This window comes from Neolamprologus multifasciatus, chromosome 3 (genome assembly GCF_963576455.1).
Source record: "Neolamprologus multifasciatus chromosome 3, fNeoMul1.2, whole genome shotgun sequence".
NCBI lineage: Eukaryota > Metazoa > Chordata > Actinopteri > Cichliformes > Cichlidae > Neolamprologus > Neolamprologus multifasciatus.
This window is the reverse complement of record NC_140441.1, coordinates 41,296,959-41,324,308: the sequence shown is the minus strand read 5'-3', so window position 1 is coordinate 41,324,308 and position 27,350 is coordinate 41,296,959. Positions and strand designations below refer to the sequence as shown.

At 40.1% G+C, this 27,350-nt stretch overlaps 2 protein-coding genes across 2 annotated transcripts in view; both read right to left on the bottom strand.

Annotated features, from left to right (window-relative positions):
- The window catches only part of chrnb1 (cholinergic receptor, nicotinic, beta 1 (muscle)), a 36,177-nt gene extending 18,160 nt beyond the window's left edge, over window positions 1-18,017 (bottom strand). Inside the window, exons 1-7 of the mRNA XM_085140525.1 lie at window positions 14,698-18,017; window positions 10,104-10,237; window positions 5,571-5,615; window positions 4,947-5,056; window positions 2,566-2,674; window positions 2,321-2,465; window positions 1,946-2,131 (exon numbers count right to left, since the gene is read on the bottom strand). Coding sequence (XP_084996651.1) covers window positions 1,946-2,131; window positions 2,321-2,465; window positions 2,566-2,674; window positions 4,947-5,056; window positions 5,571-5,615; window positions 10,104-10,237; window positions 14,698-14,758 — 790 coding nt within the window. The 5' untranslated portion in view covers window positions 14,759-18,017. The remainder of the gene's footprint in view (window positions 1-1,945; window positions 2,132-2,320; window positions 2,466-2,565; window positions 2,675-4,946; window positions 5,057-5,570; window positions 5,616-10,103; window positions 10,238-14,697) is intronic.
- Window positions 18,018-23,204: 5,187 nt separating this feature from the next.
- fgf11a (fibroblast growth factor 11a) overlaps window positions 23,205-27,350 on the bottom strand; it is a 101,535-nt gene continuing 97,389 nt past the window's right edge. Inside the window, exon 5 of the mRNA XM_085140536.1 lies at window positions 23,205-26,226. Within this exon, the coding sequence (XP_084996662.1) occupies window positions 26,084-26,226 (143 nt within the window). The 3' untranslated portion in view covers window positions 23,205-26,083. The remainder of the gene's footprint in view (window positions 26,227-27,350) is intronic.

The window sequence follows — 27,350 nt, the reverse complement described above, 5'->3', positions numbered from 1 at the left end:
CATTTTCAACTCACTGAGATTCGAGGAGCATCTGGTGAATGTAATTTACTAGCAATGATGCTAATGAAAAATTCATCTCCCATTCTAAGCGAGGCTGATTGGGTGACACAGCATTGGCTCTTTAGTTCATTCCATGGTCACGTACAAACTGTGTACGAACTGTGTTTGTAAATGACCACAGGCCTGTACTACGAAGCCAGATTTCATCACCAAGGTAACTTCGGGGTTAACCCTCAGTTTTATCTACTGCAAAAGTGGTTCACGTCTTACCTGGGTGCATCACATGATAATTTATGCTGCGAACCTAATCTCCTTCCCAATTAGAGATCAACTTAGTTCTCCAAGAGAATTGCGTTACCAGTCCTGGTAGATCCCTCATTCCTCTGTGCACATGCAATTGGAAGATTTAAGTTTTCCAGTAGCATCTAATGTCTCTTGGTTTCTTAGAGACAATTTTTAATTAAATTAAATTTATTTCCGTCTCTGTGTGTTAGCCCTGCGACAGACTGGCGACCTGTCCAGGGTGTACCCCGCCTCTCACCCTATGACAGCTGGGATAGGCTCCAGCGCCCCCCACGACCCTGAAAAGGACAAGCGGAAGCGAGTGGATGGATGCATGGATTTCTTTCTGTTGGCTGCAAACAATTTACACCAAGACCCAGGATTAATTTAGCAAGCTGCTAACCAACTTCGTGTGACGGCTTATCCTGACTGTCAGCGTTGGGGTAAATGAATCCAGATAACAGAAAGGCATCCTGGGTATGCTGAGCTTGCTTCATAGTACAGGGCCCAGAAGGGTTAGAGCTGGTAGGTTAGGAGAGCAGTTTGTGGCCTCTCACTGAGAAGCAAAGCATCTCTTTCTGCATCACTGGAAAATTCATGTAAAACTGGAGGAGATTAAAAAAACAAACCCTACGATTCTCTGTGCTGTTTATGTGTCCCTTTACTGCGTGTTCAAATCAGTCATTTCATATGACCCTGGTTCAAGACTAGTAGGAGACACAAATCCCTGTGAGGGTTGCATCAGGAAGACGATTCAGCAGAAAGTTCCGCCAATCAAATATGCAGATACATCTCTGGTGGCGACCACTTATGAATACGGGAGCAGCAAAAAGAAGCTTTTGCTTGATCATCCCAACAAGACTCTAAGTGGTTGTTTTTAAAGGTCACTTGCCTGGTTGCTTTTTTCAGTGAACAAAGCAGATGGCATACACTGGTCAGTAAACTATGATACATTTAGCAGTTATCCTAATCAGACATTTTCTGCAATACTTTTTCTCCCACACGTTCCAAAAAATGTAAATAAAAATATTACAGAGTGTTAAAATGACTTTTTATAGCTATTATAAACTCCTAAAAATAGGCCTCCTAAAAATAATAACTTTATCAATGTTTAATATATTTATATACTAAAATACATGCCTACATCAATGCATAATGACAGTATCATGTCAATGAATATTAATACAGCTATGCAGGAATGCAATATGTTATGTTATGTTCTGATCTGTGTACCTTATTGAGATTCATGCATATTTGCACATCTGTGGGTCAAACTTTAATATCTCAGGTTGTATTTTGCATATGTGTGTCCTAATCAATCAATGTACCCAATGAGCAGGCTTGTCCAAACATAAAGGTAAGCGTATAAGGGAAAGGACAGACTCAAGCCGATTGCTCTAAGCTGTTTTTACCCCCTTCATTTTAAAGGTTATCAATTCAACTGTGTTCCAGGAAGCACCTATCTAATCTGAAATTGGATCCCTTTATAATTAGCTAAATGCCTGATTGCCCATTTTAAACCGACCACACAAACTCAATTGGGAAATGGTATTAGCAGTTTTACATCAAGGAGGAGCTTGTTTACGATCCTGGTGGTCACATAAAGAGAGCTTTAATTCATAGTCATCAAGTGATCTGCGAGCAATTTCTGTAAAGTGTTTACCTGCATCGGGAGGCAGATAGAAGTTGAAGATGGCGATGATAGTAATCAGGATGCAAGGGATGATGATGTTGATGATGTAGTACAGAGGCTTCCTCTCGATGATCAGGTAAAAAGTCATTTCCTCATATTCGTCATCAAATATGTTCTTCCTGCTTGGCTTGTGTCTTACGTACCACTCACCACTCTCTAGAGAAACATCCACAGCTTAGATTTCTATTAATTTTAGTGCATTTAGTAATCGTATTACACTAGCAACACATTTGCAAACCACAAGAAGGGGTTATGCAAAAATGCAATGCTTTGAATATACAGTAACATGAAAATACATCTGAAGTACTTGTACTTAAGAATATGTATCACGTCACGAGTGCTCACCACTGAAAGACTCGTCCAGCTGGATCTCCCGAATCTCCTTGCCTTTTGAATTCAGGGCATACTGCAGGTCGATTTCTGTTGAGTCATATGTGTAAGAGCGAAACTGCATGGTGCAGTTCTGCCAGTCGAATGGGAAATATGTTACCTAGACACAAAAAACTGGCATTTAAACGAGTTGGAAACAACATCCAAGCTTAGACGAAACTGGATGGAAGATAAATGCATAGTAGATCTGTGTAAATCACCTTGACTCCACAGGAACTGCAGTACAGAGCAGGGGGAGTCCAGGTTACCCTGCCATTACTGTAAACCTGAACGTGGACGTGCAGGGCCACATCAAACTGTCCATCATTACTGAAAACAAAACGTGAAATACAAATTAGCCAGTTTTGGTTAATAAATCAAACTATTTCACAAGGTGTCATGTTATATGTGGAGGTAATCTGTAGTATGTTATGGATGGTGACATATCACAGAATTCCATAACATATCTTGAAACATAGCCCACATTGTATTGTATCAAATGAATTGCACTTGTTCTGTTGTCTAACAGTTAAATAAGACTCTTCTTAGACGAAAAGTCCTTGCATTTGTCATTAGTTTCACTTGTTGGGCAATCGTGGCTCAAGAGTTGGGAGTTCACCTTGTAATCTGAAGGTTGCCGGTTCAAGCCCCGGCTTGGCCAGTCTCGTTTGTTGTGTCCTTGGGCGAGACACTTCACCCGTTGCCTACTGGTGGTAGTCAGAGGGCCCGGTGGCGCCAGTGTTCGGCAGCCTCTGTCAGTGCACCCCAGGGTGGCTGTGGCCACAATGTAGCTTGCCATCACCAGTTTGTGAATGGGTGGATGACTGGATGTGTAAAGCGCTTTGGGGTCCTTAGGGACTAGTAAAGCGCTACACAAATACAGGCCATTTTATATGAGTTGTAACAATTGCTTCTCTAAGATCATTGCTGATGTTTTACCTCCTTGGCATTGTGTTAACACACAGCTGAATGCTCCAGACCTGCAAACTGCCAAAACTTCTACTTTTTAGAGACACGGTGACAGTTCCTCAATTGCATTAGGCTGGTAACATCTGGCTGCTATTTACTGTCTTAATTTCTATAGATGCACTAAGAACATACTCCACAAAGTTCTGTGAAAACTTTCTCTTTTCTTTATCAGAGGTCTGTATTTATACAGTGTTTTGCTCCATGTATGATCTGCTTTGGAAAATGTGTTTTTAAGAAAACTTCAAAAATGTGACAGAGCAATTGAGTAAAACTGTAACAAGAAATGACTTTTTGGTTTCACTTTTCTGTAAAGGTCAGAGACACCCCTCCCCCCCCCCCCCTCTCTCTCTCTCCGTACTATGGGAAGTAATCTATTTTGTGCTGGTTTATTGTGACTTTGCTTTTACAAAGATAGCTGAGAGGGCTTGGTGAGGAAATCCAGCCAGCATAAACTAAAATGTGACAAACAGTGAGGTGTCTCTGTTCTGCAGCTGCACCACCAAGCCATTATTAGAGTACTGAAGCAATAACAACTCTCTTGCTGCTGACTTAAGTTCTAAAGTTGCGAAATAGCAGCAATCAAAGTTTGCATCTCAGTTGTAGTCTTTGCTTTGTTATCATCTCAGTTCCTCTGACAAAGCTTAGAAAGAGACAGACAAGGCAAAGCCACGGCTGTGTAGAACATGCACATTTAGCTACACTCCCACACTTAAAGACCCCACATCTAAACATTGTAATTGGCATTAAATGGAGATTCTTTGCACACTTTTTATGGGGCACTTTGACTGTAAGTGCAGCGCTAATGTTGCTCCTATACTAAGCTGTCGGGCTCATAACACAATGCACAACAAAGACATCAAGTCAATTAGACACAGATTTAGCCTCCTGTCAGTGTACAGTGTTTGAGTTTTATGTCTCTGATAATTGAACAATGAGAAGCTTGTGTCCTTACCCCGGGCCCTCCTAAAAATCTGTCCCTGTGAAAGTGCTGCTGCTAAAATGGCCGGCATTGAACAACCCAAGAGAAGCACACGCAAATTTGCATTTGTGCGGACGTGCATATTTGTGTGTATCCGTGCGGTTCCAAATGAACGCCTCACAAGCTGAAGTAGCTGAGCGGTGCTATCAGCTCAGTTATTAGGGAGCCATGCTGCTTAATTGCCTATAAAGTGTTGATGAATGGAGCAGTGGGGATATTTACAGTGGTGTTAATGGGAGCGTGTCTGCGTGAGCCAATATGGGGAAAAGACTAAACTTGCTGTTCTGAGTATCTAAATCTTTCATTTAATGCTGTGTTATATAGTTTTTCCAATACACATGAGCACTACTATAATTTACCTGGCCCATCACCTAGTCTCCAGTGGCCTGCAGCTACAAGCTACAGGGGTATGCAATTTGTCCAATTTCAAAACAATATAGTACGATGGATACAGATTTGATATGAAAATATTTACTATATCGCAATACTTGTTTATTTTACTCAGGTAGGGGTAAATTAGTAAGTACAAAAGGTTGCAAACACTGCATACAAATACAAAAATGGAACAAAGAGATCAAAACGTTCTCCTTTCAGGTCTTTGTTAATCTTAACGCTAATGCTAATGCTAATGCGAGTTGCAATGCTGATACTTACTTATTGATGAGGACGATGTCAGGAAGCCAAACCTTCCCAGAGGGGATGCGTAGCACCTGAATCCCATTGTGCTCCTTCGGTTTCCATGACAACCGATAATCTGTCCATTCCTGTTTGAACATTTTTATAAAAGGTTTTTTTTTTAATATGTAGGGATGTTATTATCCACAAGTCCATGAAAAGAGTTGGGATTAAAGCAGAAAATGACAGCCAGCAGAAACTTTGCTTTAACAAATGCAACCAATTTGTCATTGTATCACTTTATCTTTCATTTCTCCACTTCTGTAATTAGATTCCACAGGGATGGCTTCCCTGTGCATTTGTCCTTGCATAACAAAACACAATTTGCATATTTTTTCATTTTGCCTGCTATTATGACTACTCCAACTGTTCTACTGATTATGTGCACAGTGTGCATTGGCACTGAGCTGTACTCGAAAGACGAGGCCCTGTGTTAATAAACATACTGCCACTGGAGTAGGAGTCACGGATGAGCTACTCAGTGTGATGTGAAAGAGTTTTTCAGTTAGAGTACACTCAGAAAGCTGTTGGATAATTCATTCTATCGGCTTAAGATTTACTTCAATTTGCAAGTATGACAAGCAGGCATGCAAATAGACTCACCAGATTCATGACAACAGTGGTGCTCATTTCTTCATTTTTCATATTCTGTAATAAAAATGCGAAAATATGTATTTCAGTATGTACTTCATAACTGTTTGCTTCAGATCGTTTTTCATTTTGTAGGGATACAGATACAGAGTTATGCACAAATAACACCCTAATGGCATTACAGGTTTTGTGGTGGTGAGAGTTTGAAAAATGGTATTCAGGGCAGCTGTGGTACAGGAGGCAGAGCAGGTTGTCTACTAATCAGAAGGTCAGTGGTTCAATCCTCAGTTTCTCTAAGGTGCATGTCAACGTATCTGTGGTTAAGATACTGAATCCTAATTTGCCTGCAAAGCATTCAATGAAATGTGAAAGACAGGTTTTAAAACAGCTCTTAGGTGTAGAAATAGGTTTGTGAATGGGGCTTATAATAAGAAAGCACTTTGAGTGCTCAGCAAAAGTAGAAAAGTGCTACTTCCAAACACCATCCATCAGTTTAATGGACTAAATCTGGTTAGTCAATCATCAGTCTATGAAAAGTTCGTTTTTTAGATTGTTGCAAGCCTTTAATTGCAAGACTTGGTTACCACTGTTGCCTCATAATAAGAATGTTTTTGGTTTAGACCAGGGGTGGGGGATCTCCAGACCTCAAGGGTCCTGCACTTTTTAGATACGTCCTTGATCCATTATTATTATTATTTAAATGGCAAAATGACCTCCTCAACATGTCTTGAAGTTCTCCAGAGGCCTGGTAATGAACTAATCATTTGAGTTAGGTGTGTTGACCCAGGGTGAGATCTAAAACCTGCAGGACACCAGCCCTTGAGGCCTGGACTTCCCCACCCCTGGTTTAGACTATGCTGGGGCTGAGGGCTTTCTGTGTGGAGTGTGCATACTGCATGGACTTCCCCCCACAGTCCGGATACATTTTACTGAGGTTAATCGAACCTTAATGTGATTCTAAATTTTTTATTTGTTCATCTTTCAGCCTTAACCTTGTGATGGAAGGACAGCAAGTACAGTGTGAAGTGAGGCTCTCAGCTTTCTGCTGTTCTGATGTCTAAAAGATATCTAAATAATACATACAGTTCAAAGTTAAAACCAGGTTAAAAGTTCAGTTTTGGTAGTTCATACTGTTAATGTTAGTACCTGTGTCATTTTTTGCCTCTGGAAATGTGTTTGTTACATCACTGTGATCAGACAGCCATGACATGCACTCAGTGGTGAACTTTGTAGTAAGTGCCTTTATATAGTTAAAACCATTTGTTCCAACAGGCCAGGCATAGCTGGACTGGCCGGTATGCCCAATGGTGATTTTTCGTTTTTATGGGCTGATGGTTTTTTTTTTTTCATTTGTTTTGTTTTTGCAACGGCATGAACAATGAGAGGTGGTGGATTGGCCAGATGCTGGCTGATGTGTAAAAATAACTCAGTTGTTTGGTGGTGGCTGTGGCGGAGCTTCCACAGAGGCCAGCGGGTGGATGAGGGAAGGAGAGGCAGGAGGAGGAGAGACCCGAGGTGGCCGCTGGTCCAAGTGTCAGGTGGACTGAATTTCAGGTAAGAAGTTATGACCTGCAGTCTATCTGGGTCAGATATAAACCAAGTTTAGGTGGAGTTTATTTTCATTGTGCTGACTTTTTACAGTCAGTTACACCAACTCGTACTACTAGCTAGCATGACGGAGTTTCTATACAGCTGGGTGGGTGCTTTGATGTTACTGATAGTGAACTTTATTTTATTCATAAGGTTAGTTAGTAGAGTTGCCAACGGCTCCTTAAAAATGGAATGGACCCTCATTCAGAGAAAACATTATGCGTTTCGTATTGAGCTGAGAAGGAACACAGTTTGTCCCGTACTTCAGCTACAATGGAAAAAGACACAAAGCTGGATTTATTCTGTGTATTTATGCTGCACAGCTACTTCAATCATGAAACTGATCAATGATCAGCTGATCGGCATTTCTGTCTTGTTTGTTTATTGCCCACTTTGCGTCAGAAAGAAGAAACCAGCGGATGTCGCGCTAAACAACTTTTTGATCAGCTTTCTAGTATCAGCTGACGTTTGCTGGAGCCACAGCTGTAAAAGCTGCTGGTCATGATGTCGGTTTGGTTATCTGGTGAGAGGGAAACATGAAGATGAAACCAGGAGATGTCCTTACTGAATCATCAGAGCTGAGCAGGTGATGGAGAAACAGGTTTACCTTTTAGGTGACATGAATGAGTTGAAGGGAAATTCTGAACTGTTTCTGCAAGACAAATAACACCAGGATCCTTTTCTAAGTACCTGACAGCTGATAGCTGTGCAGGGGCGGGTCTAGCAAAGTTTTTGCCAGGAGGGCCAGGTAGGGCATTAACAGGGAGAGGGGGGCACAATGAAATACTTTTCTTTCGTATTCTCATTTAAAATGTCTCGCTTTTAAAAAATAATTATCTGAATCTTACAACCAAAGTTTTTATCTGAGGTAAAATATATAGAAATCATACATATACCAAGACAGTGTACATCACTCTCACAACAGCGTCTGTTTTCATTCAAAGGCTTTATGGCTTTTCCTGTAATACCTGGTTGGCCCGTCTCTAGTCAAAATGCCCGGGCCGATTTTTTGTCCCAGTCCAGCCCTGAGGCCAGGGGACATGATGGTGCAGCGATAAGCAATACCACTTTATTGAAAGAAGGGTTTGGGTTTTGGAATCTATTGGTTGAATGAGTAGTTTATGTTTGTGTTTAGGCCCGACCTCTTATTGTTACAAAGGTGTCTAAATGACTTATTAACTAAATCACAATATTACGCAGATTTTTTTTTTTTTTTGCGAGAGTTTATTGGAATTTTCTTTTATTGGACTAGTTAACATTATTGCAGAGGAATTTTTAATGTTTTGGGAATTTTTGGAACCACTGGGATATTAGTTTAGCTTAACAAGCAGGGGACACGTGTAGTCTCTAAACAACTCTTTTACAAAAAGGACTAAGAGGCAGAGACATGAGGGGATTTGCTGCATGACTGGCATTTTTGCATGTACAAAATGTGACATATTGTATTGTGGGACTGTTGTGCCCATGATGTGAAGGTCAAGTTATGAATTCTGGCTAAGCTTCTCTGCTCCTCAGCCTGCTATTTAAAACCCCAACTGGGACAGCTGGGACCAAAGCAGAAAGCATGAGTGGGGGCAGCAAACGGTGGATGTCTTCCTCATGCAAACACATCTTGCTACCTCACACATGTCATTGCCTGCATATCAATACCCCTCAGGCCCGGTGTTAATAATAACTCTGCAGTTACCCAGCTGGACTAGTTACTTGTCAAACTAAGAATCCAAGTGGGTTAGTTTTCAAGACAGGTCAACTCCACAACTTAAGATGGTCCACGTGACGAGAGAGGAAGAGAGAGCGTGACCTTGAGTGGAGGTCTAAGGAGTGTGGATGCACTATGTGTGTTGGTTTTCGATTGCCGAGGAGAAGAGAGTAAAGGGGAAAATAAGAAGCTCATAAAGTGCCCGTGTGTGAGTGTGTGTGTTTACGGCTTATCCTTTAATGCAGTCACACGGGCAGCAGCCCAGTCAGTGCATGCCATTAAACACTATTTCCCAGCATGAATGAATAAAAATACAGTACTTCACTTCACTACACCTCAGCAGTAGTACTCATTTTTACCATCTGGTTGTGAATTTAAATTCAGATGGCACTGGGATTCATTCATGGTGGAGAATATGGAAGATAAGCTTTACATTTACATTTCACAGGCAAAGCCACAGAAAAACCATCGTCTTTCTACTGTAGCATGGTCACAGACTTTGATGTTTCCGATTATGAGAGATTCATCTTTTCTTGGAAAAGATATTAAAGGAATGTAGCTTCTAGGCTAGACAGTTTCAGTTCTTTATGATTAGGCTGTTCTACAAGCTCTCTGAAAAGCCGTCAGTCGATTCAGAAAACTGCATAAAGAGCAGTAACAGCGTCTAGTAGTATTAACTTCTCTTCACTGGATTTCTGCTAAATCCAGACTAGAAGTAAAATCCTTGTCATATATAGTTCCTTAAATAATTAAGCTCCATTGTATCTTCATGACCTCATAACGTATTAGCAAACGGAGTGCTTTGCTCTCTTCATTTTGTTCAGACTGCAGTCTTACTTATAAGACAGGTGGTTGGTTTGGTTTCTTCCTGTTAAAGAGGAGTTTTTTCTCACCACTGTCACAAAGCAGATGTTCATAGGCAGTCATACTTTGTTGAGGTTTTCTCCCAAATGCTGTAGGGTCTTTACCTTACAACATAAAGCACCTTAAAGCGATTGTTCTTGTGAATTGTCAGCTAATGGCAAACATTTTGGTGATGGGAATCAGCATTAAACTGGTCAAAACTTCTGTTTCATCATGCTGGGTTACATTCAGTCCTGGGTTCTCGAAAGGGGTCGATGGAGACCTGGCTTATAATCCATTAGAATCAGCCCTTGTTTAAATTTATTCTACTATGCTAGAATTTTGATTTTTTAAAATCTGCAGTGACCTGCTGTTTACTGTGTGTACTTTTGTGTTGGGGTTTTGGGCCTCACCAGTCCGACGAAGGATGTGAGGATCATGCCCACGCGAACCACCACCCTCTCTTCAGGCGTACGAGCTGGTCGGACCTTAAGGTTGTATTTGGAAAAGAGGCTCTTCATCAGAGTATTCTCTGATTCAGTTGCACCTGTAATACACATTGACAGAGGTCAGTTGTGATGGCAGGCTTCAAACTGAAGTCCTTTAATAATTGCTAGTCATTCACTCAGATTTAGCTAGATATGTCCCTCCAAAAGCCTCAGCAGCTGCTGACTGCATTGATGCACTGAATTAATAAAGGAGTTCACTCACTAGATACACACTGGTGACACTGTGTCGCCGAGCAAGCTGTGCTGTGCATCAAAATATAATCAATCGACAACTGTCTCAATACCGAAGTCAATTGTGTGCAACAAGTGGATGTTTGATAAAAAATTGATTGATTATTCATTTTGATGATTACTATAATGTTTCAGTGTAAAGTTCCTGATTGTTTAATACCAAAAATTCTGTTAACTGCTTTTACAGACAGATTTCCTAGGTCCAGCCAAGCGGTGAAAGGTCAGCTCTATTTTTGCAAATTATGCTATGCTGTTGACTTCACTGACCCATGACACCCCCCCCCCCCCCCCCAAAAAAAAAAAAAAAGTGACTAGATGACAATTACCACCTTCAAGTCCAGAATCAATCAGTCAGACCTTTCAGTCAGAAAAGCGTGGCTGTACTGCTATTGGATGTGGATAGACTTCTTTAAGTGAAATTCAGGATTGACAGATGGATTGGCTTACCATGTGTAGTAGTAGTAGTGCATTCCCACATTATTTTCTCTAATTAAAATAAGTAAAAGACATGTATTTCAAATAAGTTCTAAGGTCCTGTTTTTATATCCATGCTAAATGTTTCGCTTCACGTCTGCATAATCGCAAACTTACTCAAACACTTGCATTCCATTGCATTTTCATGCGTAATCCCTGATTTACTTGCAACATTTTCCTCCTTGGTGTTGGAAGGTTAGAAGCATTTATAATCAGCAGCTCTTGCGACGCAGCATTCATCACGTCTGGCATTGCTGTGGCCCCAGCAGGATCTGACCTGACAGGAATAAATGATGACGATCACCCAGCAAGGCACCCCATTAGCTAGGCACAAGGAAGCATGGCTGCTGATGGAACGGGAGGTGACTATCGAAGGCCAGAATTTAGCATTTTTTATCTCACTACCCAGCTGAGATGACTTGGTAAATAACAAGACTGACTAAAACATTAGCTAAAACTAAAATACTGGATGGTTGTATAACCAGTTAAAATAAAATAAAGTACTATATTTTTCTTTTATGGAGAGAATATGTGAGTATCTGCTTGAAAAGACCCAGTTATGTAGCTTTTTTCTCATAAGCTCACCGAGTGAGTAGTGGCTCAGCAGTGATAAACATGGTTTAAAATTGAAACTGACTGCAATAAAGTTCAGTATACACTACATCCTTCTCAGAGTGGTTTGAGCGCTCTGTCCAGTAACCACCGGGCAACTTACCAAATAAGTTGTATGAAAAAATGAAGTTATTGATTTCTCTGAAGAAATGTGTTCAACTTAACTGGCTGTGATTCTCTGCGACTGTCGTGTCTCTGATCGTATTTTCTTTAGTTTACAACTGCTGTGGACACAAGTCCTTAAAGATGAAATCTGCCATTGTGTTACAGGTATTTTGTTTTGCTATTTCATCATTTCTTGTTATCATTCAAAAATGTCTTCGGCATAAATTCATTAGTGAGTTTTATTAGTTTGTTGATGCCATGAGATGCAATTTGAATGAGAGGTACATATCATAAATCTGTCATGGCTCCCTATGTGATATAATCCCTGTGCTTAACTGTCCCTGCATGCCACGTTTCTCACTCTGGAGCTCGTGTGGATGCCGCACCTCGATCCTCTAAACTCATCAACTTTAGCTGTACATCAGCTCCTGTCTGCTAACGAAATAAGTTTGTCACTTGTCTCAATAGCAGACACATCTTGGCCTAATTAGGGCTACTTCCAGAACACACAGCTTGATTACTGTACAGTAATGGTAAACTCGTATGAGCCAAAGTTCTTGAAGGGACCTAACATAGGCTACAGGAAGTGTAATGTGGCCCAAAAGCTACAACATACCTGCAACAGTACCTGCATGCGACCCACCAAAGGTAACCCTGTGACTAAAGGCAGTCAGACTTACCCGATGAGCCAATGCTGTCATTCACGACTTGTTGTGGCCCAAAGAGGTTTGCAAACGTTTGTTGCTATCTGAGTACATTCCATTACATCCTGCTCCACAACACTTCTCACAGTTTTCCTCCCTCACCAATCAACCAAAGACTAACCTCCTCCTGTTGTCAATCTGGAAATGAACTCTTACATCTTCTAACATTTATTGCAACCAAGAGGGAAGTAATGTTTAGCTCAAGGCTTCAAATTGGGACTTCAGAAACCAGTGAACAACATCACAATAGCCACATCCATCTTTTATATTGTCTGCTTTTCAAATGCTAGCATGCTAATGTTAACAGATCAAAGAGGTACAGCCTCACAGAGCCACTGAAGGTTCTCATTTTTATGTTTAATGACCATGTTTCTGTGCTCTTTCTGTGCTCTTTACACAGTTACACCAACACGATATGCTACATGTCTCTCTTGATAAATGACTCACTGTGATTTCTGCCATTTTCTAAATTAGCCCATGGGAAAAGACATTAAACACTCAAACCAGATTGATAAGCTAAAGAAACATGAGCAGAAGAAAACACATGGGCCCAGGGCTCTAGAGTGCAACCAATTTGTAGTGCCAATTTGTCGACCAAATTTTTCAGTGGTGCGACTAAAAATAAATATTTGGTCGCACCTGTGCGACCAACTGTTCGGGTAACAAACAAAAAAAAATCTCTGCAACTCTCCGTGTGGTCAACAACAGACACACGCTATGCCCCTATCGTGGACTAAACCAATCAGAGATAGTAAGGGGCGGGACCTCTCTGATCGGCCGTGGTCCAGTTGAAAGTGCAGGTGGAAGAGAGAGGTGAGTAGCTTGAATAAAGCGACATCAATTCATTAACGGATTCCACACAAAGACGTAAACACAGATGCATCAGAATCAGCTTTGTCTTTCTCGGCTGTCGGAGATTAGCGATTCTGATGCGTCAGGTCCGCTCTGTGTTTACATCTTTTTTGCACTGATTCTGAGCTGCAGGTTTTGTCTCTCTCCAACCAAAATTCGCCGAGTCAGCAGCAAAAGAAGCAGCAAACTACGCTCCACATTTGATCAATGTCGTCATGAATTCCCTCTGACTTTTGTTGTTTTGCTTCCACCACGATAAAAATCACACTTCATGCACAGCTCTCTCTCTCTCTGTGTACTTCAGGAACAGTTTCCCGTCTCAAATCTCTGTTTTCTGCATTATTCATTCGCTTATTACCCACCAGTCTACCGTTGTTTACAGCGCTATCTTTTTCTTTTTTCACTTAAATGACCTCGGACAAGAAAGCCTAATTTCTGCTGTTCAATACTGAAGAAATTTAAACTTCTTAAAATTATGCAAAATTACAGAATATTTTTAAGGTTATCTGCTATAAAAAGCCAGACCAGGAAAATCTCCTTCATGTTTTTCTGTGTTTTATTCTCAGTTACTTTCACACAAAGGCATCTGCTGTGATGTTCACAATTCTGAAGTCTCACATGTATCAGTACTGATAAATGATCAGAATTATAATATTTCTGACTGTCTGAGGCTAAATTGAATCAAATCAGGAGATTTGAGAACCAGAATCAAATGGATTATAGAAATCAGTGATGATACCCAGCCCTAGTAAGCAGCCTAGGCCTGAGAGAAGTGGATGTAGCTGTGGGTAATAAGAAAAGATGAAAAGAACTATTGATAACTTTTTTGTTAAGTTAAGGCCTAATACATCTGAAATTCATAGCCAGTGCTCTGACACGGTGCCATCAATCTTTGAATGCTGAAAAAGCACAGTGTATCTAGGAAACACATTATATGCTGCAATAAATGCTCTCCCCACTGCCTTTCAGCAACAGACAGCAGCAAACAGGTCGTCAGAGGAGGCCAAGATAATGATTAAGTTTAACATTTTCTACAATATTGACAAAGCACTTTAAGCACAAGTTTGTTAGTTAATAATTTAGAAATGAATATTATCTGGACTTCCCCCCCAAAAGAAAGTGCACATGTAAAACTGCAGTGATAAGCGATGCGGTTGAAAAGTGTGCGCCTAACTTTTGTGCCAGTACGCCTAAATTTTTAAAGTTAGGCGTACCGGTGCACCCATGTCAAAAAGTTAGTCTAGAGCCCTGCATGGGCCTGTATTAATGTCTAGCCTATATCGAAACGTACTAATAAAACATTTTTCTTGTACAGTATTCCAATAGGAACTGACATTGTGTCACAGAGAAATCATATTCTCAAGTATTTCTGTAAAGTTTTCTATTATGAATTTGTTCTTTTCTGGTACTTTCCATTCTATGATCTTATTCTACATTAGATACTACACGAGTATTCATGTTGGCCTTGCATGACAACTAACGCTTTGTTACATGAGTATACTGTGTCAGCCTGTACTTACCTCCCAAAGTGCTCAGGCTGTATAAGCAACACGCCAGCAGGAACAGATCCAGGCTTTTCATGATGAGGCCCAAAACCAAACTCTTCTCCTCCCCGGAAATTGATCTTGAATGAGTGAATCAAACTTCTTCCCTGCTTAGCTTTCTTTACCAGTTCAGCTCACTGGAAGTCTACAGCTAAACTTTGACTTGGTCAGTACTCAGTTTGTACTGTTGTTGTCTGTCAGTCAGGCAGCCATGCCAGCTGCTGTGTACTCCAATTACCTCCAGGAAGGGGTGGGGGCTTTGGGGAAGGGGTTGGGGATACACACATGCATCAAACTAGCAGAAATTCTTGTGAGGTTTTATATGCAAAAAATTTGTATAATTTTTTCTGGTATATTTCCTCTCCCAAAACCCTCCCAAAAAAGTTAGATTGCTGTTTGTGTAACTGTGAAGCTAAAAGAGATTCTGAGAATTGTGGGAGGAAAACAGAAAAGCTATGAAATGATAGTTGACAGAATGACAGTTCAGCTGTTTTGGCTTTCTGCTTCAGAAAACCATTGTCAATGAAGCCAGTTCTGTAGCCACATTATAAGATAAAACTCTATAATGCAAAGGAACAAAAAACATACATAAACAAGGTCCAAAATTGCATGGGCCTCAAATAATCTGAAATAATCTGATTATTGGATAATAATTTAAAATTATTTTTTTGGAAAGGGAACAATCAGGTTATTATCAGTCCAAATGGCATGGATAACGTTTGTACCTGTAACGTTTATATTAAATAATATTTACAGGTTTTAGAGCAACATCCAGTCCAAAGGTGACACGATGAAACACAATGTCAAACCGCATTCTGCATGTATTATTATATAAAGATGAAATAGGTGCTAAACTAAGCTGCCTGCTGACCAGACCTGTCACCTAACAAAAACATGTAGTGCTTTATGAAATTAAAATATTAGACCCAAAACTGTTGAGATGCTAAAATCCTGGAGTATATCAGACATTAATTGGAAAACATTTGGATTTGAAAGCTGTTTCAGTAAGTGCTCTCCTCAGCTCCAAAACTCTTGAATGCAAAAACACGCTGGCAGCTGCCATCTTAATAAGAATAAAATGGGATTTCAATTTCAGTACAATCTAAAACCACTTCTTGTTCTCAAGAGTTTTCACTATCAGCTCATTTGATCTATTTAATGACTTTCTCTTTTCTTTTTCTAATCTCATGACCCTTTGACCTAAAATCCTATTTTGTAATATGTCACTGAGACCTCCAGCTGAGTCTTCTTCCCCAGCTTCCTCTTGCCTACACCCACATGCTGCGATCACTTCATATTTAACCTTTAATTGCTTAACCTCTTTGTCCATCTGAGGGGTTAAATGATCCTATTTAAACTGTATTTCAACTTTTTGTGCATTCAGTTCTGATGTATGTTTTGGTTCTACAGGAAACACACAGAACCAACAGACCAGACATTAGCAGCTGTTATTCTCTCAGTATAAAGTCAAGTTGATGAAACACTCCAGACACTGCTGTATTTTCTGATTTGCCCCTGCAGTAAAACATCTACATCCCCGTCTTTATGTCCCTCCTCTCATCTCTTCATGCCAAACTGCTCTTGCATACATTCGTCGACCATCCACGCCACCATAATTTATGACACACTGTCACTGCCATTTGGCCTGCTGCCAATTTAATTACCATAGAAGCTAACTATTAACAGCTAGCGCCCGGTGTCGAGTCACACATCACGTCACCGGTCAGGGGAGGGTGCATAAGGCTTCTTTTGGCAGTAACTCAAACTAGGACTTCATGAGAGATGATTATTTAATTCTTAAGTAGTTAAGCTAAATTACATTGATTGTTTATCTACAAATATGAGTAAAAAGAGATTATGTGTTAACCTGTGTTGTGTAACTTTATTCTAAATGTTTGGGGAAGTCATTACAGTTTATTCACTGAAAGTGTCAACTTCACTCCTTTTTGTTAATCTGTATGTATATTAAAAAGCATCAATTTAATCATTTTCTTTTTATCTTGTTTTATCCTTTCAATTTTTGCATGTTCTTAGAGTTTCAAAATAAAAGTCTGCCAACTGCCAACCGAGGTCAACTAAAAGTGCACTGTAAAAACATTGGAAATTTTTTACAGTGCAAACAAAGTACACGATGTGATTTTCTTGGAATGTTGAAGCTAAGCAGCAACCTTTGAAGAAGAAAAATGAAGCCAATGCAGACCTTTTTGCTACTTACTTTCTGTGCTCGAAATTCTAGTTACCTCTGCCAAGGAGGTCATGTTTTTTGGTAGCATTTGATGTGTCTCATTATTCTGTTTGTAAATAGCCATAGCCTGAAAAGTGTTGAATAAATTATGATGAAACTTTTTAGGGGTCTAGAGTAGGGTCATGTTAACAGTCCATTAAAATTTGGCTTACATCCACTAAGCTCTTCCAAAGCAATGATTTATTGGTCAAAAACAGACAAAAAGCCTTATAACCTATAGCTAGCGTCTTAATAACTGTAGTGTGTATTATCAACATATGCTGTATAAAGATTCAAAATATCATATCACATTTGATCTCACTTGTGCGTTTTAAATCTGGCTTTCTTTCAAGTTGAATCCAAAATGCTTTATATCTTTAAAGAAAGTATTGTCAAAAGAAAGAGTGCCCAGTTAGAAATATATTTTAGAATAATATTTAATGAGCGCAAGTTATTCATGTTATCCATTACTACTCCTACAGAATGTCTGTGGAATCAAAGTAACAGTTTGTCATGCTCCTTTCATCTGATTTTTACAGCACTGCAAATTTTAAAGTATTTTTAAAAGCAACAAAATAAATTTACATAAATAAAATGCTGCTCCCATAAAAGTAAGTATTGCCTTGGCAGAGGTTTCTGCTTTCCGAGTTCTTCTTGTGTTTTATTAGTCTATTACTTCGACTGGCTGTGACTGTGAGTGTTTATGAAGAGAGCTTGGTAACCAAGCTGATAAATCCACACTCTACTCTTCCATCAAATATGGTAACATTTAGCTCCCAAAAATGGCTAATATTGAGGTTTTAACATGCGGATTACATAACCAGGGGGCGTTTACATCCATCTTCCATACTGTGAGTAAATAAGAAGTAAAAGGTGTTGCTGTAGGACATATTTTGTTACTATATCATATTATAAACTGTAGTGGAGCCATCCGCTGCAGCCTCACTTTGAGAAATAAGGGCACATCCAAAAGTATCTTCTTGCTCATTAAATGGACATTAAATTGACTTGGTTTGCATGTATTGAATGTATATGTATGTAGATATTTAGATGTTTTTTTTAATAAATTAAACATAGATGTAGATGTAGTGTAGTAAGTAGATGTAGTGACACAGAAGACCTGATTAAAAAGAGAAAAAAACTCCAGAGACCAGTGTTACAATCATACAAATATATTAGTTTGTTTTATTCAATTATATCCAATAATATGTCTCCTTTGACTTTGGGTAAGTTATTATAGAAATAAATACAGATCATATAGCAAATGCAGAGAGAAGAGTTTGGGATAGTAGAAGTGTTGAAGAGGGGGAGGGTCAAGGGGTTAAAGGGTGTCAAAGAGTAAATATTGGGGAAGGACTGTTTCTTTGAAGGTGTCCAGTAAATGATTGGCGCATGCATGCTTGTAGTCAAGCCCGTCTGTGATCCTCCATCTCAGCCCACGAGTCTGAGTCTCCGAACTCCCGGGGCTCTCTGTAGTCCTTTTCAGCTCCTTCCTCCAAGCGATCCATGGGTTTGGATGGTGTTTCAATGTTGTGTTGTTCCACCTTGCCAGCAACAGGGGGAGTTACTGCACCCCAACCACATTTGCGTGTATATATTTATATAGAGAGATATATAGATATATTTTTTGCCCCGTTTTGAATACAAAAATAGTGTCATTGTGGCTTTGATAGCTGGAAGACTGAAGCACTCTTTTTGCATTTGGAAGACAAGAATATGTCTAACATTAAAATAATGTTAAGATGATTTCCTTAAAATTCTTTCTGGAAGACTCACAATAAGTTGGATCGTCCATAAAAACCAACAGAACGAAAAAAAAGAGTGACGGATTGATCAGAGAATAACACACAGACACAAGCACACACACACACGTGATATGTGTCCGTGTGCATGTTTGAAGGACAGATGACAGTGAAGGTCAGAGGTTGGTCAGTCAGGCGGTACGTGACAGATAGGTGGATTCTGGGGGATCGGAAGGAGAGGGTTTGAAACCCCACAATTCTCATTCTTTACAGATCTAGCTTTTTAGTTCCACAACATGAGAGTAAAAGACACAGATATGTATTTAGACAGCAACAAAACCACATCAAATCAGCAAACACACATGAATGTGACTAACCGGGAGTTACATGGATCACATGTGACCTCACATCATATCTTTATAAATCACAGTAATTCCACCGAGAGTCACCCAAAGTACTTAGATTGACAAATGACACTTTAGAAAACAGGTAAAGAAACACTACAGAGTAAAGTCACCACTAAAGCGTGGGTGGTGCATTAGCTTGTAAGAGGTGAAGTCCTTCCATGATCTGCTTGTAAAGGTCACTCGATTTAGCCACATCTGCGCTGGCTATGCAGGGGGATGTGTGTGTGTGTGTGTGTGTGTGTGTGTGTGTGTGTAGGTGTGTGTGCAATGCAGATGTGTTCAGAGATCGTGGGGTGTGCCTTTAAAAAAAAGAAAAAAAAGCAACAACAAAAATGCAAAACTTTTATAGCCGAAGTTTCATTAATGCTTCTCAGGGTGTGACATTGAATACTCCAGCTCTCAAATTTAAAAGCTTTTTTTTTCCATTAAAAAAAAAAACCACTCGAGGAAGGCGTCACTCTTTTGTCAGAGCACGTGAGTCTCTCTCTTCCTCCCTTTCTCTTTTTTTTGTGTTTTCTGCTGCATTGCAGATGTGGTGAGGGGACTCCACCTCGAAGTAATGCACGCACGCACGCACGCTTAAACAGCTCGGCTAGCTCACACACACACACACACACACACACACACACACAAGAGGGCAAAGTGTTAGAAAAATAAAAGCTCTAATAAAACACGCAGTTGTTTTCTCTATATCAATATTTCTTCCCTTTTTTTCACACCCTCCCAGATAATGTGGCTGCACCTTGTTAATAAGAGTTTATTGCTTTCTGCCCAAGGACTCATGCTTATTGATTTGGCCTCTTGATTTATTCTCTCTCACTCTCTGTACTTTATTCTCTCTCTGCTTGGATACACATAAAGGACACACAGAAATATTCAGTAACAGCTACACAAACATTACATACGATTACCAGAATTGGCAGGTGGGATATCTGCACACACACACACACACACACACATACTACCTCCAGGTCAAAGGGAAGTCATATTAGCTGTATGCAAAAAAGGATCGCCGAAAGGAAATAGAACTTCAAAGAGAGGCTTTGAGGCGCGAGGTAGCCACTCTACAGTATGTGACACATGCCTCTCTCTTTCTCTCTGAGTCCTTCACAACCCCAGATGACCCTCTCACTCTCACTGCAGTTGTAATTCGCTCAGTAAGCAGGGAGGGCCCTGACTCGGGAGAAATGGGAGGGAAGGGAGTCCCTGGGGAGAGAGGTGTGTGCGTATGTGAATGTCTGTGTGTGTGTGTGTGTGAAGGGTGCAGCTGCATCAGATAGACATCATTTAGCTCCCTTCGATATCTAGGCGCGAGCTGGCACACCTCTCCCATCCCTTTCATATATAAAGAAGCAGTGACGCCGAGCTCACCAAAGGGCCGATATTTAACGCTTAAAGCTGAATCCGGAGACATTCATCAGCCAGTTAAAAGCAGTAAATTCAGCCACGAGAGGGGAGTGGGGTGTCCACTAATCAAACATGTGCTCAGAGAGACGGCCGCCGAGAGAAATGGCAAACTTTACATCCTGTAATTTACGCAGAGTCGTTTGAAGTGAAGCCTGAAGGCTGAGAACGAACGGGCTGATTTCAGGCTTCACAAAAGACTCGCAGGACAGAGACAGAGGGAAAAGAAGGAGTGTACGAACACAGCATAAAACACACACACACACACAAACCGGTGCACACACACGTGTGGCCGCACAAACCTTCCACCCGCTATAAATGATTTAGTAATTCTACTTTTCTGCCACCGCAAAAGTGAAATCAATAAGACTGCAAACAAAGCAACATCCTCTTTAAGATCTCCAACATAGCTTAAAATAGACTAAATAACAGATAAAACCTTCCAGGATTAATCTGATTACTTCTCAGTTGAGCTTAAAAAATCACAATAATGACAATGATATTATTAACTGGAAGTCTGAGTTGTTACTTAAAAAATATGGGCACTAACATCAGTAATCAGGTTGCACCTAGAATTTAAATAACAGTCGGATAAAAATCAAACGTGTCTACATATTTTACAGTGGGACACTCAGATGACTGATGCAGCTTTAAGTGGCTGATGGATCATTTCTAATGGATTGCATTTAATTGCTGAATCGACACACACACATGCAAAACACACAGAAGTTTAGTTAGCTGTGAATCCATCATTCACTAGATGTCAGTGTTGACTGACGTGGGGTCAGTGAAGTGACATATATGGACTTGTTTAACAAAAGCTTGGCTTTAAAGTCGCTGTATGACATGACATGAGGCATGACACAAAATGTTCACAGCCCTACACTTACTCCATAAAAATGTAATTTTTTTTTCCTCATTTGCTCTCATGGAGCTTTTATTTTGAAAGTTAAAGGGCCCCTCCAGTGATTTTCTGTATGTCAGAGTCAGGAAAGGATTACAAATGGACTAAAAAAGATATTCTCACTCTCACAAGACAAGATCTAAACTAGCAGGACCCCACATTTCCCATATTGACACATCTTCACTTTCATTGGTTCTTACGTTATTTTAGCTTTGTATCGAAGGTTTTCTGTCAAAAGACCACAAACCTAAAAATGTGGATCAAGACTTCATCACAGTCACTTTACCCTCAGAGGTGTGTTCAGACAGGACACGGGGCACCTTTTTGATGAGATGATGACTGGTTTAGCAAATGAAAACAGCTGTGGGCGGAAGGACATGAGCAAAAACGCCAACAGAGGCAGTGCTAAAAAAAAGCCACTTTTATAATCACCTTTATGAATGTAGCAATATCAACAGTATTCTAGAATAGAGGAAAAAGGGGGAAAAGTTCCTGGCAAGATGAGCTAATGGCTGAGCTCTCACATAAACATAAAGAGATGCACTGGCTTGCCCTTAACTGGTATATGCTTTTTCTTGTTTGTAGAATAGTGCTTTATAGTTAGTTTTGTAAAATGCTTGAGAAAAGATTATTTCATTTTTCTTATCCACTGATTTGAGCTTTAGCATTTTTTTTCTCTACATGGGATTAAATCTTGAAACTAGCAAACGAGACCATCATGGAGTGAGGTTTTGGGTCATTGTCCCAAAGGCTTTTATATAGTCTGACTTTTTCGTGCGACCAGATAAGTCGCCCCCTGCTGGCCATTAGAGAGAATGCAGGATTAAAGCACTCCTACACCGACTTTGCACACACGAGCCAAGTTTGTCATTTATCATCGTAACACCAATGCCTTTGGTGGTGCTCTGTCTGAACACACTTTCAAACGTTTGTTTATCTATATGATAAAGAATAATCTGTGCGAAATCAGTGCTCCTTAAACTCTTCCACAGGGATTATTTAAACTAAAACTTTAGCCCTTAACCTCCTTTTAAAACCCAAAAACAACAGTCATGAGACATACATAAAAAAATATTGGAACACAGATTTCCCAGCCCTTAAAATACATAATATAGATGTTACAAAAGCTCTGTTTGTTGAGTTACTCCTCTCTCCATACTTGCTTCAGTTCTGGGAGGAGGGAGCCTCTTTTAATTAAACACTAATTACTCTGCAAATAATAGTCAAACACTGTGTTCTGGATCGTGTGATCCAGGGAGGGTATCTGGTCAAACACATCAACCTGAATGTCTATTTAACAGTTTAATTAAGGTCTTCAGTGTGAAAGTGAGGTTTTAACAGTAGCTTAAGTACAATAAATTAAAAAATATATATTATTTTAAATCATATATGTATTGAATAACCTTCTTTTATATCCTTCATCCCCTCTTTTATTTATTTCCTCTCTCTCAGACCACTTCCTTTCCTTTAAGTATTCACTGGATTACTCTTTCCTTCCTTCCTTTCTTCCTTCGGGAAAGCAGAGGTACAATTTGCTTCAATTCTCAGGTAGAAGATTACATTTCTCAGCACCCTCGCCTCCATCCTGATTGGGTTATCAGCTATTATTATTTACAACCACAGGTTGCATGGGGGCAGAGGATTACGCGCATAAGGAGAAGCGCTAGTAAATGTGTGTCTTCAGGCAAGAGTGTCCACATTAGCATAATTCCCTTTTAAATCTCTTTTTGTTGTGCTCATCATCATAATTATCCTCCCTAAAATTTTCTCTTCTTCTCTCGCTCATTTCTTTTGTTTCTCTCTCTCTCTCTCTCTGCCCTGATCATCAATCTCGCCTCGCCTTTACCTCCCGAACACAAAGGACTCCCTCGCTTCCCACAGTACATAAACATAAGGCAGAAACAATTACCCTGCCTGGTATATTGTAGCAAGTTTGATATGAAAAATGATTGCTTTTTTTGTTCAATGGAAACAACAAATGGAAATGCACCAAACAAGGTCTCCGGAAAGAAAGGAGTGAAATATTAAATATGCTAGTGATTTTCTTTACCAGGATAGGCTAATAAATAAACACTGGCAAAAAGATGTGAGACGCTTAAGTTTCCTTTTTTCAGAGCCATCATTCTTGTACCATCATCTATGCTCATACAACTTTAATTATTTTTGCCTCAGTCATATCACGGGATCACAATGTATAAGCTCTAAATAATAACTGTAAGGACATGACAAGTAAAGAAGGCTTGAATTCCTCTTTGCATCAAAATCAAACTCTCTGGGAGAGATTTGCTATAAAACCAAACCCCCAAAAAACTGCTGAGTTCATTTCTAAAAATGTTAAAAATTACAGAAACAAATTATTCCCAGTTTCTTAGTTAATGTTACAATAATTTAACTGAGTACCCTACACTAATTTATGTATGAAGTATGGGAGCTTTATATGAAAAATCAGTGCAGAAGAAGCTGAAGAAATCCTGACTTTGGTTCCAGCAAAACACAACACTAGTTACTACATTTCCCATAATGCAATTTGGTGGCATAGTTCATTTAATTGTACTCTTTCAAAGTACGATCTGCTTCCCAAACTGATATCTGGGAATACATGCAAATAAAGTCTCTGAAAATGTAACTTTTGAAACTCCCAAACTTAAACCTGAAAACTACAAGTTTCAAAAGAAAATACAATTTTTAAATCTTTAATCTAAAATCAAAGGTTTTTATTCAAATAAGGATCGCCTTGGTATAAACTGAAGGTATATCAATCAACTAAATTTCATTTGACGATTAAAGTGAACCTTTTACATTGTACTTACGTGATAAAAATAAAATAAATAAATGGAAACTTACATTAAATCAAATTACTTAAAGTCAGCATTTTGGGCATTTTTTTCCCTTTTTGAGTGTTGCTGTCACATTGCTCAGGGGGAACTGAGCTTTTTCCACCAGAGCTGCTTTCCATAATGTCTTCTAACTTTATCTTTAAGGAATAAACACGGTTTATTTGAACAATGCTATGCAGCTCGGAAATTTGGGGAAGTGTAATTCACATACGGATGCAAGATAACTCTTAGTGTATGACAAATTAGTGTAACAGAAAATGCAGACACTTTGAGACTACTTTACTCACAGCGCTGCGTAGCCAACTGTCATATATTATTTTCACATTTATCTTTAGTGTCAAGACAGCCACTTGACATTGAATCCGATTAAAAGGATTACTGATTGTGATATATCCAATGAAAGGTTGTTCTCTTAGTTTTAGCCTTTCACTGGAATATCAGTGTATGTGTGAATATTGACTATTTCACACAGAATTAGGTCAAAATCTCGAGTCAGACCCCCTGAACATGATGGCAGAGTATGATGAAAAAATACATTTCTATGGCATTTCTATATATGTGTGTGTGTGTGTGTGTATTTGTGTGTGTGCAGTGAAACAAAAGATGATTTGCACAGATAGTGTGTGGCCCTTGAGGGTTTGTGCAATGCATGGCCGGCCACAGTGAAAACAACTATTGCAGCACAATCACAAACCGCACAGCCAGGCTCCATTACCAACCCATTTCACCGATGATATCCTCATCATCTCCCAGAACCTGCACACACACTCACCACTGTGTCGACATGTTAGTGGGCGCAGTCACGAGCGTGCGTGTCACTTTGCTAAGTGCGTTAAGGTGTGAGATGGTTTTCAGCGGCCGATGCTCATGGACACCTGGGCTCTAAAGTGTGTGCGCGTGCTGCACACACCACAAACATGCATGTGTAGATGTAAGTGTATAAATGAGTGTGGGTTATGCGGTTACGCAATGTGCCGGGGGAGCTTTTGACCCCTCGTTTAAGGGTCGAAAGATTCTGATCAGTCCCAGACTCCATTAACGGAGCCGCAGAAAGGGAGGGGCTTTCTTGTGCCGCAGAGTGGAAAATTGAGTCCATGTCACGAACTAATAAAATCGTAGCAAAGGTGAATGGAAGAAGGGAACACACACACGCACGCACACACACACACACAGGACTGACACATATTCAGGCAATCTCACAAAGTTGCTGACGCACACGCTGAAGATGTGGAGTGAGCAGATGGCTTTAGAACCAAAGGGTCTGTGTGACAGCCTCACATTAGCATGACTCTGTGTCAAGCTAACGTTAGCATTAAACCCCATAGGGGAATAAAAACATAACCCAATTGTGGAGCATGTGCAGCAGAGGGACAGATTTACCCAGTGCACTCTTTGTGTTAAACCCAGGAAGACTTTGTTTGGATATTTGGTTGACTGGAAGGATCTCAGTGATGATGTCTAGAGGGTGTGGGGGGGTTTTCCCTTCCAGCTGGTTGAACACGCTGTGGTGACATGCTGTACAATGTTAGGCCACTTTTCACCTCTTTGTGGAGTTATTGCTTTTAGATCCCAGGCTCTGCTAATCATAAAGGTCATTAAATAAGAACATGGAGGGCTGGTGTGAATGGGCTTCTGTAAAGGTAAAAGGGGCCTCCCACTGGCCAACTCCACTCTGCCTGGACTTGCTTCTGCTTTTTACCCAGTTTGTCACCAGTGCATTATGGGATCAGTATTACAGGCAGCATGTGGGGGGGGAGGGTAGCCCTAACAAACTTGTTCAGGTGTCCGCTGGTGCCCATTGTCCACGTGTTGTCTACCCCTCCTCTCTCCTGTGTCTCTGAGCGCTAGGAGGAGGAGGTTTTGGTTTTGGATTGAGGATCTTTCTTGCCGTTTTGGAGCACAGGCGAATCACTGGAGGTCTTGGGCGTTTTTCTGGGCGGACTCTGTTCACCAACGTCATGTAGAGAGGGCTCCCTGTACATAGCCACTGGGGAGGGAGAAAGAGAAATTAGAAAGATTGGACACATAAATGCATGCAGTATATTATATCAGTCTCTGGCTCTCTTCCACAGCATGTCTTTTATCTTGTCTTCCTTCTCTCACCGCAACTGGTAATGGCAGATGGCCCCGCCCCTCCCTGAGCCTGGTTCTCTTAGCTTAAGATCAAATATTTGGCGACATTGGGAAGGAAAACCTCCCTTCTAACAGGAAGAAACCAGATCCAGGCTTAGGGAGTGGACATTATAACATAATAGAAAAGGAGCAATAGAGCCTCTATTATTCATTTTTGCCACTTCTGCTGGTGTTTTTCCTTGTAGCTTGCACTGTCTTAGGTAAAAAGTTTATTTCTACAGCATAGCGCATTCAAAACAATCTCAGCTGACCACAGTGCTGTACAGGTTAACCAAAATATAAACTACACACAACAGTTAAAAAAATCAGGAGTAAATAAACACTGAAAATCATCAAATAAAGCCTTAGTGGGCATGGGTTATAAACCCCACCATCGCTGAGTGTGCACTGATCCATGCTCACTATCTGCCGGTGCAGCACCTGTTCTGTGCCGGGCAACGAGGAAATATCATGCACTATTAAATGGCTTTTGAAAAACGTTGTAGGTTTTTATTGTTGTTGTTATAAATTCTACTCATAAAGTATAAAAGAGAAGAAAGGGATGATAACACGTTTCAGCGGCATGTTCTCTAATAAGTGATGATATGATCTCAGTACATGCATCTAATGTTCTGCACTAAAACTCATTTACAGAAAAGACATGATTCACATTTGTGTCTCAGATTATCATGATATAGTAATTTCCTGACATGCTGATGTGTTCAAACTTTTCAACAATGGATTGAGGTCATGAGTAGACAGTGTTGGGGAGTAACGGAATACATGTACCGCCGTTACGTATTTAAAATACAAATTATGAGTAACTGTATTCCGTTACAGTTACCGTTTAAAAAGGTGGTATTTAGAATACAGTTACTTTGTTGAAATAAATGGATTACACGGCGGTACTTCCCTGTTTCATATTGTGGCGGGTCAGGACTGTTTGGGTTTTGTTTGACAGCTACGTTCTGTTGTTCCAGGCGGCAGTGTTACGGTTGC